This window comes from Eptesicus fuscus, chromosome 4, assembly GCF_027574615.1.
Source record: "Eptesicus fuscus isolate TK198812 chromosome 4, DD_ASM_mEF_20220401, whole genome shotgun sequence".
In the NCBI taxonomy this organism is placed as follows: domain Eukaryota; kingdom Metazoa; phylum Chordata; class Mammalia; order Chiroptera; family Vespertilionidae; genus Eptesicus; species Eptesicus fuscus.
The window spans coordinates 70,570,980-70,585,844 of record NC_072476.1 but is presented as its reverse complement, the minus strand read 5'-3'; the positions used below and the strand labels follow the sequence as shown (position 1 = coordinate 70,585,844).

Genomic DNA, 14,865 nt, shown 5'->3' with positions numbered 1-14,865 from the left:
GGAACAAATGCGATTGTTTTCCTTTGCAAAAGATGGAACCAGATAATTTGTGGAAGAAAGGAGCCTTGATCATCCCCCCTCTCAACCCTCAGGGTGACTCCTCAATTTACAGATGTGGACCTAAAGTGCAGAGACAGAAACAGACCTGCCCAAGGTCACAAGGGGACAACTGCCCCCCGCCCCCCCACCCCCCATCCCCTCACCCCGCCCAGTGATCCCATCTTACTGCTTTTCTTGCTACAGAAAGACTTTATTTAAAAAAATCCAAGACTCCTTCACTTGTAGAAAGGTATTTTAGAATCTAAAATGCTAATAACGATTATTCGTCAGGGACCTGGTTCTGCCTCACTCACCAACGGATCATTTGGGGGGCGGGGAAAGGGGATCTATGCTCTTGTTTGTTTCATAATTTTGAGTAATCATTCAAATGATTAGGGGATTTTATTTAAGTTATTTCTTTTAGGGGTTTCACCTTCTAAATTTGTAACCATTTTTATTTCTGCTTTTTTTCAGATTCTAATAAGGAGTTCTGAAGTCATTATCAAGTCCAGAGCTAAATACAGAATCATCAATTATGAGTCAGTCCGGGAACCCAAATTATGCACAAATGTTTATTTCTATTTAGCCATCTAAACATCACTCTTGTGTTCTGTTATTATATTTTGGGCTAACGGATAAGTTGGTTACACTTGTATAACAGTCCCAGAAAGGGGTGTCCATATGTAAACCAAAAATCTTACCTGTGGGCATTAAAGCTGTTTATGGTCTTTAAATAATTTAGAAACTTAATTTATTTGTGCTGACAGGAATATGTAAATAATCAATGTCAGGATTTTACAGGAAAATACAGTAAAGTCATATTCTAGTTACATGCATTAGAGAAGTTTTAAAATATAAAAAGCCCAAATATTTAGTTAGTGAGTCAAAGCACTGCAATTTCCTCAATATATTTGTTCAATTAAAAACATATATTGAATAAAATAAATTCTGTCCTATTCAAACATATTTATAATTTCTGAGTCTAGTTGCTTGCTTATTAATGCCCTTCATCATTAAAATAAAGTGGAAACATATGCTTAAGTATCATATATTACTCAAAACTCCATGGAAAAGTCTATGCTTTTTATCCTATGGGAGTGGTGTTTGTTGGCATTTTCTCCTCTATATGTCAATCAATTTAACCAAAATCTAGCCAGGATTACACTTCAACCCCTGCTAGATCACCCATCCAACAAGTGCAAAAGGAAGAGAGACAAATGCAGAGGAATCACCTAAAAAATTTGCCATTATCAACTGAAAACCACTGAAGAGTCAATAAAAAATGAACTTTGGAAATGGCTTCCATTTAAAAAAATTCAGTGACTGATATAAATGGAACTGAAATGAAGGGTACAGGTTTGTGGACAAGTTTACTGGTTCTAGTGTCTATACAGTGGCACTGATGGTTTATACAGTGACATTCACTGACGCAGAGTATCAGGCAAAATTAGGCAGTTCTTTTGGGCTGAACACTGGACTTCATGTTGGCATGATCCAATCACATTTCTGATTTATCATGTCAGGAAAATTCTTAAGTAAAGTTTACAAAGTTATGTCAGGCATAATGAGGCAATTGGAAATGAAGTCAAGAGAAACATTCATCACTATGCAAAGAAAAAGCTTGCATTATAATAAATACCTGACAGGAGGGATAAAAAAGAAGGGAGAATGAAGCAGTTTTTAAAGCAACACTAAAGACAAGTTAGCTGATTGCACACCAAGAGAGCAGGAGTGTCATAAACTCTTCTTCAGCTCTGCTTTCTTAAGAATGAGGTCACTGCACCCTCTCTCCTGTAGGAACATCTTTATAGTAGTGTTCCTCAAAACATATTTTGCAGACCATCTAGTACAGACAATACAGTACTTGTTTAAAATATAGCTTCCCTCTAAGACCATCTAATTAGAATATTTGTGAAATCTGGGAACCAAGCTTTTCGGGAAGTCGATTTACCAGCAGAAGGGGTACTGGTTCACCACAGAGTAAGTAAAAGGATTTGGGTAATCTTAAGGCTGGTACCAAAAAGCTGTGGTACCGTGACGCTAGTGTCTCCCAGACCAGGTCACAGACTTTCAGGGAAGTAATTATAATCATAATAATTATCATCATTAATATATTTAAGTTTTAGTGTTTTCTCTGCGGTAAGCCTTGTTTTGAGTACTTTACATTATTAGCTCATCTACTGATCATAATAATTTTGAAATGGACACTGTTATCTCCATTTTACAAATGAGTAATCTGTCCAGGTCACATGGTTGGCAATGCACTGTCTCTGGTGGACAAAGCCCCCTACACTGGCCAGTGCTGGAGACACACCAGCAAAGGGGCATATTGTTTACTTTTAGACTTTCCTTCCACAGGTATCCTGAAGACTCAACAGCCTTCGGTTATGACCCCATGTAAAGAAACTTCTAGCAGGTTATCATACAATTGAGTAGATAATAGTGGCCTTTACATCTCTGACATTTTTGTTATATTTCCAATTCTATATCCTGGTTACTTCAGTTAGATTTCAGAGCTGGCCTGAGGGCCTCACCTGAATTTGTGAGACATCCTGGTAACAGGCCTCACTGAGTAACTCTGGGAAATTCCATCAGACACACATTCTCAAGTCCTGTTAGCATAATGCCTCCTGCAGATGATTGCTTTTATTTATGAACTTGATCTTTGATAGCATAGTTCTTTTACTTTTTTTAATGATTTCATTGATTTTAGAGAGAGAGGAAGAGAGTGGGAGAGAAACACATACTCGGCTGCCTCCTGCATGCCACTTCATTGTGCCCTTACTGGGAATTTAACCACAACCTTTTGGTGTATGGGGCAACCTTCAACAAACAGGATATTAAGAACTATCCTATCCAGGGTGAGGTAGGATAGTTCTTAATACAACTTTCAACAAGAAGCTGCCTGGAGTGATCAATGCGATGGGAAAGGGAGTAAATGGCTGTGTAAGAGGCTTCAAGAACAAAGCGGAAAAGGAGGATGACCTGGAGAACAGCTCTTCTGGTGCTGACCTGGGAGAGTAAACCCCTGGAATTAGGGTGATGGCATGGCCCTGCGTTTACCACTCCATATAGGGCCACACTGTCAACCTAATTCCAAAGATTTGCTTTCGCAGGCCAACACCAGAAGAGTTGTTCTCTAGGATGTCCTGCCATTGCCCGGCCCTGCCCTGATCACCCCACAAGATTTCATAGCTGACAGAATATGTACTTCATCTGGTAACCAACATCCTGGGTTTCGGTCAGATCTCTGGAAAGTTTCTTTCTCTTCACTGATCCCTTATGCCTAGAGTTTGTGGTTTAGGACAAAAAAACAACAACACACCTATTACAATGGCAATGAATTATACAATCAAAATTTTATCAATTTTAGGAAAACATTAGAGAAATGTGTTAAATTAAGGTCTTCTATGTTATTTCTCAAAATATCAGTTGGGAGTGTGTGGCTGCCTGAAACACTGCCTTGAGGAAAATGGTGAGGTTTGTCCAAGCCCATCGGAAAGGAGTGCAGTGATTGATTAGCAATGTCTGCCACGGGTGCTGACCTGGAAGGCCGAGCATGCTTGTTTAGTATTTTCTATCATTTAGAAAACAGTAAAATGTTTTAGGGGCTGAATTCATGAGATCATACAGAACGTTACAAGATTACAAAGAATCCTTGCTACTTGGGAAAAAAGGATGAATGATGTCTTTGCCTTAGATAATCCAGAAGAATTTACACTAGTTGAGCCCAAGGACGGTGAGAGAGAGGGGGATATCACATGGGATTGCAGGGGTGGGGCAAGTGAAGTTCAAGAAGAAAGCAATATTTTATGCCTTTTCTTTTAATTTTTAGGCAAGTCATTTTACATTACTGAATTTTGAATTTCAAATGATATCAAAGAAGGCATGAGATTTTTATGCTTTTCAAATGGGGGACATGGGTTAGAAAGATTCATAAATACTAATTTAAACTCTTAAATACTGAATACATGACATTTTCTAGAACCACTAAGAGTGTTTTGTTTTAAAAAAAAAATCAATCAAAGTTACAATTTAGAGGGAAAAAAATCTCAAGGTCCATGTTTCTAGCATATCCATGGCATATCATTTGAGATGATATGTAATAAAGATGGTTGTCATTGTATAATTTAAACACTGATGCAAAGAGCAGACCATAAGAAAATCAGTTACTGCTTCATGTTATTTTAGGATTTAAGTTAACCATTAACTTAAGTTAACCATTAACTCCAGGCAGCTTCTTGTTGAAAGTTGTATTATGAACTATAGGTAAATGTAAAGTATTAGCCCAAACAGCATAAGCATTTTCATTTGCACAAGAATTTGTTTTTGTAAGTGTGATAGCTGAAAATGACTTCACAGGCAAATGACCTATTAGTATTAACTCAAGAATCAAAAGACTCAGGTCCAAATCCTGGCTGTGACATAACTGTGTCACTTTGCCAAGTGGCATGACCTCTCTGGACCTTGGTCTCCATAAATGGAAAATGAGTGGGTAGTTAGATTATATCAAATACTCTTTTTGGGTTCACTCTACTCTAAATCTAAACAGTAACAGAGCAACCTAAGAAAAAACTATGAAGTATGTTTAATAATGTTCTGAGAAGAAAAGGGCTCAACGTTATTTGACTAGAGTCAAGTATTCAGAAACGGATGAGAGAGAACACAATGATCAAATCTGCCCTAAAAAGGCAAATTGAGAACAAAGATGCTCATGAATGCGAATACTAGAATTTGATTATAAGTATGAAGAAAGAGTGAACATAAGAAAGGAAAAAGGAGCATAAATTGGCAAAACATGACCTGGAGCAAAACAAAATGGAGCACAGAAAAGAATATCAAGGTTGTTTTTTTTTTTGTTTTGTTAAATATATATTTTATTGATTTTTTTACAGAGAGGAAGGGAGAGGGATAGAGAGTTAGAAACATCTATCAGCTGCCTCCTGCACACCTCCTACTGGGGATGTCCCCGGTACATGCCCTTGACCGGAATCGAACCTGGGACCTTTCAGTCGGCAGGCCAAAGCTCTAGCCACTGAGCCAAACCAGTTAGGGCAGTGGTCGGCAAACTCATTAGTCAACAGAGTCAAATATCAACAGTACAACAATTGAAATTTCTTTTGAGAGCCAAATTTTTTAAACTTAAAACTTCTTCTAACGCCACTTCTTCAAAATAGACTCTCCCAGGCCATGGTATTTTGTGGAAGAGCCACACTCAAGGGGCCAAAGAGTCGCATGTGGCTCTCGAGCCGCAGTTTGCCGACCACGGGCCTAGAGCAAGGATATCAAGTTTTGATAGGTAACCAAGGACAGAGTGGTAGCTCCACCGAGAGCACAGTGATGAAGGGAGGGCTTTGTAGCTTAGAAATAGCCAAAATGTTTACCTTGGGAGCATCACAGTGTTTTATAACAACGTTCATAGTATAAAACATTACTTTATGGTATAATACCTTATTTATTTATTTGCTTATTTAAAGAACCTAATTTTAAAAAATGATATGACACTTACCTGCAGCATTCACAATTCTATTTGCTCTCATAGATCCCTGTGGTGTTTCAACATCCCATGTTCCATCTGACCTGGGTTCCAGAGAAGTCACCGGTGCAGGATATTTTAAAAGGGCACCATATTTCCTAGCCCCAGCAGCCAGAGCCATAGTTAGAGAGTAAGGATCAATATGACCATCTCCAGGATTATACAGTCCAGCTAAAATCTAAATCGATCATAAAAAATCAATACTCAAGTGAATATGTACTCATTATTCGGTGTAACTACATCCGCCAGCAAATGTTTAAAAAACTGGACTTGAAAAAATGCATTGAGGCATAAGATTAATCAGTCATTTTCCTGTATCAAAGCTCAGACTTAGGCAGGACGTACACTGAGAGTTAAGTAGACAGGCTGAGAGAGCCTTGCAATTATCTTCAATATCCATCCTCTCCTTCCCCCTCATAGAAATAAAAATGGTATGTTTATTTAGACACATGGATGCTAAGAACGGTTTCCAATAGTTGGCAGCTATTAGCTCCAGTTGATAGATAAAACTATTACTAAGTTCTGGTCAATAAAATGCAAATGAAAGTGTCATGTGGCAGCTTCCACAAACCATTATAAAAAGGCAACTGGCATATGCCCTTTGTCTCTCCCTTCTTCTTTGCCCCTTCCTCCATCTCCCGGTCTGGAATGCAGACAGGATGGCTGGAGTTTTAGCTACCACTTAGAACAAGAACAGAAGAGTCACATCCTAGGAATGACGGAGAAATGATTTGGAAGATGACTGGGTCCCTGAAGTCTTCATGGAAAACAACTAGCATTCAAATCCAGACTGTCTAAGTAAAAAAGAAATAAACTTCTATCTTGTCTAAATATTATTGGTTTCTGACATTTGTAGTCAAATCTAATACTAACTGATCAAATATTTATATTTAATTATTTAATACTGTTAGCAAATTCACATGCTGAATATATACCTGGTGTCAGGAAAATATAAACTTAATTCAGTCATTCAACAACTATTTCTTGAATACTACTTTGTGGTAGGGCTTGAGGCTAGTACTATGGGAGAAACAAAGAACAAAACTCAGGTGAAATAGGAGTGAATACTCTGAAGTGGTATATTTAGGTCTTAGCCATTAAACAAAAATCTACTGTGTACCAAATATGAGCCAGGCGATGCCAACTTTTTTGTCTGCATCTATTGAGATGATCATCTGTTTTTGCCTTTTATTCTATTAATGTAGTGCTACACTGATTGATTTTCAGATGTTAAACCAACTCTGTATTCTTGGAATAAATTCAACTTGGTCATGCTGCATAACCCTTTCTAGATGTTGCTGAATTAAGTTTGCTAGTATTTTGTTGAGAACTTTTGCATCAATATTCATAAGGGATACTGATATTTCTTTCCTTGTGATATCTTTGTCTGGTTTTCATGTCACAGCAATACTGGCCTCATAGATGAGTTGGGAAGGGTTCAATTCTCTTTTATTTTGGGAAGAGTTTGTGAAGACTTGGTATTAATTCTTCTTTAAATGTCTGATAGAATTCACTAGTGAAGTCATTTGGGCCTAGGTATTTCTCTGTGGGAAGTTTTTGATTACTAATCCAATCTCTTGCTATAGGTTTAGTGCAAGAGACTTTCGATTTTAATGGAATTCATATTACTGTAACCTTTCAAATGTCACACTGGTGTTTTATAATGGATAGATCATCACAGTGATCCTATACCTGTTTAATTTGGCATCCTGCCCCAGAGATGGAGAATACTCTTCCGACATGTCTCCATACTTAATGCCCTTGAGAAAAACTTGATGATGAGAACTTCCAGCAAAGTATTCCAAGATGAACATATACACAGATATTAGCACATCCTCTCTAGGAGCGGTGATGGAATTTCAATGTAGACAATGCAATGCCACACCGGTCTGCCATCACAGTGGCATCACACAACACTATAGACAAGGGAGTACCAACAGCCTGTAAAGACTCACAAGGGCAAACAACCCCAGCACCCAGGTCAATGATACAAATCCTTTGGCATCAGAGATGTTGCAGGAGTCACCAGGGAGAAACATAACCCTCTGCTTCCCTCAACAGCCCTACCCGGTACCTTTAGGTAGTATGTACAAAGGAGTCAGAGAGTTGGGTTCAAATATCTGCTCAGCTGTTTCCAGCTGGATGAGCTTAGACCAGTGGTTCTCAACCTTTCTAATGCTGCAACCCTTTCATACAGTTCCTCATGTTGTGGTGACCCCCAACCATAAAATTATTTTCGTTGCTACTTCATAACTGTAATTTTGCTACTGTTATGAATCGTAATGTAAATATCTGTGTTTTCCGAAGGTCTTAGGCGACCCTGCTAGAGGTTCTCAACCTGTGGGTCGCGACCCACAGGTTGAGAACGGCTGCTGTAGAGCCTAAGACCATCAGGCAGCAATATAGTAGTACTTCTACACTTGAATTTGTAAAAAATTTTAATAACACAATCTTCTCTGGGATGATATACTTATCATCCCAGGTTATTATTTTATTTATACTTCTCAAACAGAAGGTTTATGTAAGGAAATCCCCAGATCTGGGGACACAGTAATAGAAAGGTACTGAATATGTTTCCTCAGTTGTCATAGGTGGAAAACTAATAAAATTTTTCATTACCTTTTCATATTTCATTTGGCATACACAATAGCTCAGTTTGTAATTTACCCAAATTCCAGTATTAGTCATTTACTTTTGCCATTTAAAATGTGTGTACAAAGTTTTTCTATTTTTAATTAACAACTTCAAATAACTTTTTCTAATCTTAATTCCAGTCAATAAATAGTGAAAATGCCCTTAGGATAAATACCTTGTTCATGTTGAGTAAAGGGAACATCTCTTGAATTTTCTCAGGTTCAATAATATACTGTTCTGTTGCATGCCAGCCAGTCCGAGTCATTTGATATTTAAATTCATCTACCCTTACAGGAGTTGTAGCAATTCTGATACTACCTGGCTGATGGAATCCCACCACCTGTTATAATAATGCCAATAAACACACATCAATAAATCCTTATTTGGCACTGAAACATGATTCTTCTTCCGTACAATGAAAATGCAGATACACAACCTAAGAGATTTACTATCCAGTGAAAGAGATAACTACATAAACATATTTGAATTTTATAAAGAAACATTCATTCATCAACTATTTACTAACTGCCTGCCCTATGCCAGGCACTATGCTAAGCCCCAGAGATGCTGTTAGGAACAAGAGAGGCAAAGACCCTGCTTGTATGGAGCTTACAGGTGAAGCAGAGAGCTAACTGCATAATACAATAACATAAGGTAGTATTAATGTACAGAGTGAAAGAAAATTATGTGGAAAAGAGAAAAACAAAGGATTTGAGGCAGGAATATGAAGAATCAGAATGCTGCAGGGATGAGACTGTGACTTGAAACAAACCTTCATTTGACATTTAATCGAAGTCCTTCAGTTGGCCAAGCACTCGGCGTGGCCCTGGGGTTACAGAAATAAATGATGCAATCTTTGCCCTCAGGTTGCTCATACTCTGTAGGGAAGACCAAACAGTAAAGCAACAACCACCATAGAGAGATGGGCATTATAGAGAGGGATACACCAATATTCTTAGAACCAGGTGACATGTCCTCAGCTCGGCCTGGGTGGGCAAAGTCAAGGCCAGCTTCTCAAAGGGGCTGACCCCCAGAGAAGATGGAGGGTAAGTGCTGAAATGGGAGCCAGAGGAATGTTGTTTCAGGCAGAGAGCCCAGCACATTCCAGCACTGTAAGTAATTACGAAGAGCTGAAGCATCTGAGCATAGCGAAGAGCAGGAGGAGCAAATGCTGGAAAGGCAGGCAGGGCTCAGCTGTGCAGGTCCTCCTCCTTTGTCCTTTGTCCTGCAGACCATGCGGAGCCACTGGATGGCTTTCGGCAAGGGAAATGGCATGAGGATTTTACGGAGACTTCAGTCTTAGCCTATGGATATTCTCAGCCTGCCCGTTTATTTTCAGAATGCTAATAACTATGAGAAGAAATAAAAATAAAAGTGAGGGGCTTTTAATGAAGTACTTTTCAAAGCCATGTGACAGTATGCCATGCACCGTTGTCAGATCCTTTGTCATCCGGAGGCTGAAAGGCTCTAATTTCTTAGTTTCTAGATATAGTAACTGACTAAAGGTATTTTTGAAAGCTGCTGCTTTGTATTCTTCCTTCATTAAAAAAAAAAAAAAGCGAGAAGAGTGGGTAATTACATGGGTAATGCACTTCAAGAATTCAAACTGATTGGAGAGCAAACTTCAGAGGTTCTTACCTTAAACTCTTATCAGATTTCTCTACCACATTAAACATTTCGCATACCCTTGATGCCACCACACACAGCTATACATGATGATGTCAAAATCCTTCAGAGATCTTACATATTTCTAAGACACTCACCTAAAAGTCAATTTCAAGTTAAATGCATTTACCTGTCCAGTTTCTTCTTCCAGTTTCTCATAAAGTTTGATGCTATCATAGTGTATTTTCTTCAAGTTTATTCCAGGATGAAAGTAAGTTGTTAAACCTGCCTTAAAAGTGAAGAGGAAAGAAAATATTGAAAAAAAAATTAACATTCTGAAAATGTTGATAGCTTATCTGTTAAGCAGGAACTTATTGCTGGCAAGAAATGGAGCAGCACCAGCCAGCCCCTTGAAATGAGAACACATCAGCCACGGTTGAGCAAATCCAGAGCATAAGGCTTGTTACACAGTTGTAAGAACAGTTTGAACAGTAATGTCAGAGTCAGCCAATGAACATATATATTAAATCTCTAAAAGTTATTAGGAAAAGAGTTGTTTGAAGATTCAGAAATGGGATGATTTGGTAGGAAGTTTAGGAACATATGCCATGAGGAAGAATATGGGGAGATGGTATACAATGTGAACTCAAACCAGCAAATCATGGGTGTTCCCTTAAGGGGAGGGACTATAGACTAACAGAGACACACCAATTGGGCCTCTCAACTGGGCCTGGGGATTAAACTCACAACAGAGGTATGTGCCCCTTGACCGAGAATCAGACCTGTGACCCTTTGGCTCATGGGACGATACTCTAACTACTGAGCCAAACTGGCCAGGTCATGCATAGATACTTTTTTTGAGAAAATCCTGGCCCAGCTTGTAAGTTCTCTCATAGTATAGCCCCATTACGATGGAAATAAAAGTTGGGCTCCTTAACTTTCAGTCAAATGCTCTACTTTCCTTTACATGCTTGGTATCTTTGTGCATATGAGCTTTTTTAGTTCAATATAGGAATCCCTGCTTTCATTTATCTGCTAGAGAACTCAATTTTGTCTTTCTTATAGCTCCCATCATTTGAAGAAACTGATACTCATGAGCACTGACCTAGAATTTTTGGTCACCATCCACTCCTCAAGATACTTTAAATTTTAACCTAGGTTAAGCCAGGAAGTTATATACCATCTACACTACATCACCACAGAAAGCTATTTTCATAGAAGGAGTTGATAATCTTTCATCTGAAAGAGTTACACGAGTTAGTTTTTATAAAACTGTTATTCAAAAAAAAAATTAGCCCAATATCCTTCACTTAGAGAAGAAATTTTTCTAGGAGTTCCTGGTCAAGGAAAAGTTAGTCTGCCATAGTGAAATAATGTACCTGTTCCCACTGAAAAGCTCATACTACTCTAGTTTCCTTGCTGCTAGGACAGTTAGACGTAAGTCCTGAGCTTAATTTATTTTGCCAGGCATGAAATTATAATATTATTATTAATATTTTGTATCCTATACATTTTTTATTAACCAGTTTTTGTGTTTTAATCTGTGTTTAAAATTTAGGGTCAACAATATCTGTGCTTTTATTGTAAGTTATCCGAATATAATATCTTACATGGTAGTTATTGTTAATTTATGTAAAATGTTTTTCTGTTCTAATCTTCAGCAAGGTTATATTAAATGGGAAGTTTGGAGAAGGAGGAAAATATTGTTCTTATCCTTCAAGATTTTTATGGTCTGATTGAATCATGAAACTTTCATACTTAAAGCAATAAAATCAAAAGCATATGATTAAGTGCTGGAACATATAAAGACATAAGAACCAAGGGGAAAAAAGATGCTGGAAAGGTCACAGAAGTCTTTAAGGAAGACAAGAAAAAGGTTTACATTTGATTTGAAGAAAGAAAATAATTATAGTTGGCAGAGAAGTTAAAATAGGGAAGATAAATCAGAGATATGAATAATCAGTAGAAACTATAGCCCTTAGAAGAAAATAAGAATTTATGAATTCTTATGATATAACTAAATAAATAGGAAACTTCTTCTTTATAGTAGACTAACAATTAATAATGAATTAATGAAAAGAATGATGGAGTTAGAAAAATCATCAATTGAGCTAGTGATGCAGTCCTATCCATCTCTTTAATAATCTTTCATGAACCTCAACAGCCTCAAAAAGCCCGTTGACCAATCTCAAGCCATCCTATATCCCAGAGGCTCCAAATCTTTTATCCATGTACTCACATCCAATTAAAAGTTTGAGCATACCCTATAAAATTGTGCATTTCCTGATTTTCGTGTATCATTAAATTAACAGAGACCATAAAACACACAAAAAATAACTAGAAGTGAATTAAATATTTGAATAATTATTTTGTTTATTGTGTAGAAAAGCTTTGGAATATTAAGTTTATATATTGGCAAGGGCTATGTGATTAATATACTTTATTACTAAAAATAAATATTGGATTAACCTTGGTAAAACAGCACTGTGAAGACCTACATCTAGGTTTGTTGTATTTTGAGACTGGTTCGAATGGCTGTGATAGCTGGGGAAGCTAGCTGTCATGGATACGGAGATCTTCATGGGAGAAGTGCCCTCTCTTGTCTGAACGCTCTGCATCTTGACACCACTTCCTCCATCCCAGTCACACCTACATAAGGTTTCCATTGAAGCGTGACTATTAATGTTTCATGTTCTCTTGTTCATCAGTAGTTACAAGCTAATTGGAATGTATTGCATTTTTATATTTTTAAATAAATGGGTACAAATACCACTGAAACTCCTTAGCTGAAAACATTTTAGATGAGTTAAAAAAATGTAACTTTTGCATATATGAAAGTTTTTGTAGGTGATACATATTGTTTTGGCCAGAAAAATATAATAATAATGTCAACATTTCTAAAGATCCCTTTTCAACATTTTCTCTTCTCAACAGGACTGTTTTGCAAAAAAAAAAGACAGAAAGGATAGACTGTATCCTGTGTCCTGTGTCTATTTTTTAGGACACTGTCCTTTTGTAAAAGAAAAACTTTGTTTCACAGTTCTTTTGATTACTACAATGATACTAACAAATCTCCACGTAGTACAACACTCTCAAGGTTAATCCCTCCCCCTTTCATCACCCATTATTTTACTCAAAGCCCTGGTTCTATAAAATGAATCACAAAGGTGGTGTCCTACAACACCTGATCTGCAACATGTCATGACAGGCTGAAGACAAAGAACAAGTGAGGACACTCCCATTGTGAAGTTCCCACCTCTCCCTTACTTAGTCCCTTGGAATAATAACCAACACATCACCCACATCAAAGGCAAGGGCTATGTAGAAACACTAGGAGCGCTTAATTTCTTTCTTACATTTTTAGTTGAAAATAAATAGAAAGTTCTAATATTGTCTTTCTACACACTGTGTGGATTATCTTTCATCTTTAGTCCTCAACCCTCCAAACCACCCACTTTCTTACCATCCCCAGGGGCAGCCTCTCCTGGGGACCCCAAGCTCCAAAACTGCTTCTCATTCAAGCCTCTCCCTTCCCCCACCCCACAAGAACTGCTCCACAATTAGTAGTAGTGTCAGGTGCTGACAAAGCAGTCTCATTGAAATTCAGCAAGCCCTCAGGATTTTTGGATTTGTGACTTCATTTTGAATACTCACATGGCAAGCTGTGCCTTCCTGCCTAAGCACCGATTCCTATACTCCCAGACAAGTTTAACTTGAGCACATGTTATACTTCAATGAGACTGCCTTTAATTTTTGTATTCTACCCCTTTAACTGGCTCCCTAACCTTCCACATTCTCATATCTGCTGCAAATATTTCTGTGTTAAAAATTCCTAATACATGGGATTTCTTTCATGTAGCTCCTCAGAGGGAGGCCTCCTTGACTTGCAAAACTGCATAGAATCGAGTTCCCAGGGCAACCCCCTTTTCTTTTCCTTCATTTCTCTCGGGGCCAAGTAGCCTGGCTCCTGCTGCCTGACTCCATCTTGAGCCCACACTGCATGAATCCAATTTTGTAAACCATTGCATAATACTTTGTTCATAAACCAGGACAATGCCTTTCCCACTCACTCTGTTATCTATCTCTTTGCTTAAGGGAAATTGTTTTGCACAGTTAACTTTTAACTAACATATTAAAAACTTTGCCCACTTTTCTTAAAAGAACTTAGGTTAAGGGTATGTTGCCTTTTTTTTTTTTTTTTAATTCTTGGGATGTCTAAGAAGTAAAATTGCAGGGAATTCAGTAATCTATTGTATAATGCAGGCCACATCAAATCAATCAAATATAAATGAGAAAATAAGTAATTAAAATATTAATAATATTTAACAAGCTCAAAGTGTTAAAGGGTGTAAGCCTTTCACTTAGGATATTTCCACGTGCCTAAATTTCCTTCTGCCTACATGCTCTTGCCTGGACAGCCTCCCCCACCCCCTCACTCACTCACTTCTACCTTGTCTCTACTCTTTAAAATAGCCTCCCGACTCTTCCTCCTCCATCATTCTTTATCCCTTTACCCTCTTCTTCATGGCACTGATTACTCCCAAGCGCTGCTTGTGTGTTTTCTGTCTGCCCTACCCAAGTGTGGCTCACGGGGGCAGGGACTTTGTTTTGTTCACTGCCGTGTCCTCCCCTAAAAGCACTGGCTGGACACATAGGCTCTTAGAAAATATTTGTTGAAAGAGTGACTGAATGTCTAGCAAGGAGAAGGTATAGGAGAGCTATAGGAGAAATAGAGGCTTTCTTTTCCATGATCGTAAAAAGCCTACCTAGAAAGTCTAGTTCAGGGAGGGGAGAGAGCCAGGAGTGTCGGTGGCTTCCTGGACCCGTCTCCGGGTAGGAAGAAGCAAGCTGAGGGGGAACGGGCAAAACAAAATACTGTGTGCCTGTGAAGGTTCTGAAATTACACTCAGGAGGACTAGGTGCCGGGGCCTCGCTCCCAGACTGAGGGCAGAGAAGGAGAGGAAAGAGAAGATGGGTTTGCTACGATTTTTCTAGGGGCCTCCATCCAACCACGTGGTCAGACGCTGTGGCCACTAGACTCTGGGGCCAAC

The 14,865-nt window shown here is 38.3% G+C and overlaps 1 protein-coding gene across 1 annotated transcript in view; it reads right to left on the bottom strand.

Moving 5' to 3' along the window:
* The window catches only part of DMGDH (dimethylglycine dehydrogenase), a 59,359-nt gene that overhangs the window by 41,587 nt on the left and 2,907 nt on the right, over window positions 1-14,865 (bottom strand). The window contains exons 3-5 of the mRNA XM_054714342.1: window positions 10,005-10,103; window positions 8,385-8,549; window positions 5,549-5,753 (exon numbers count right to left, since the gene is read on the bottom strand). Coding sequence (XP_054570317.1) covers window positions 5,549-5,753; window positions 8,385-8,549; window positions 10,005-10,103 — 469 coding nt within the window. The remainder of the gene's footprint in view (window positions 1-5,548; window positions 5,754-8,384; window positions 8,550-10,004; window positions 10,104-14,865) is intronic.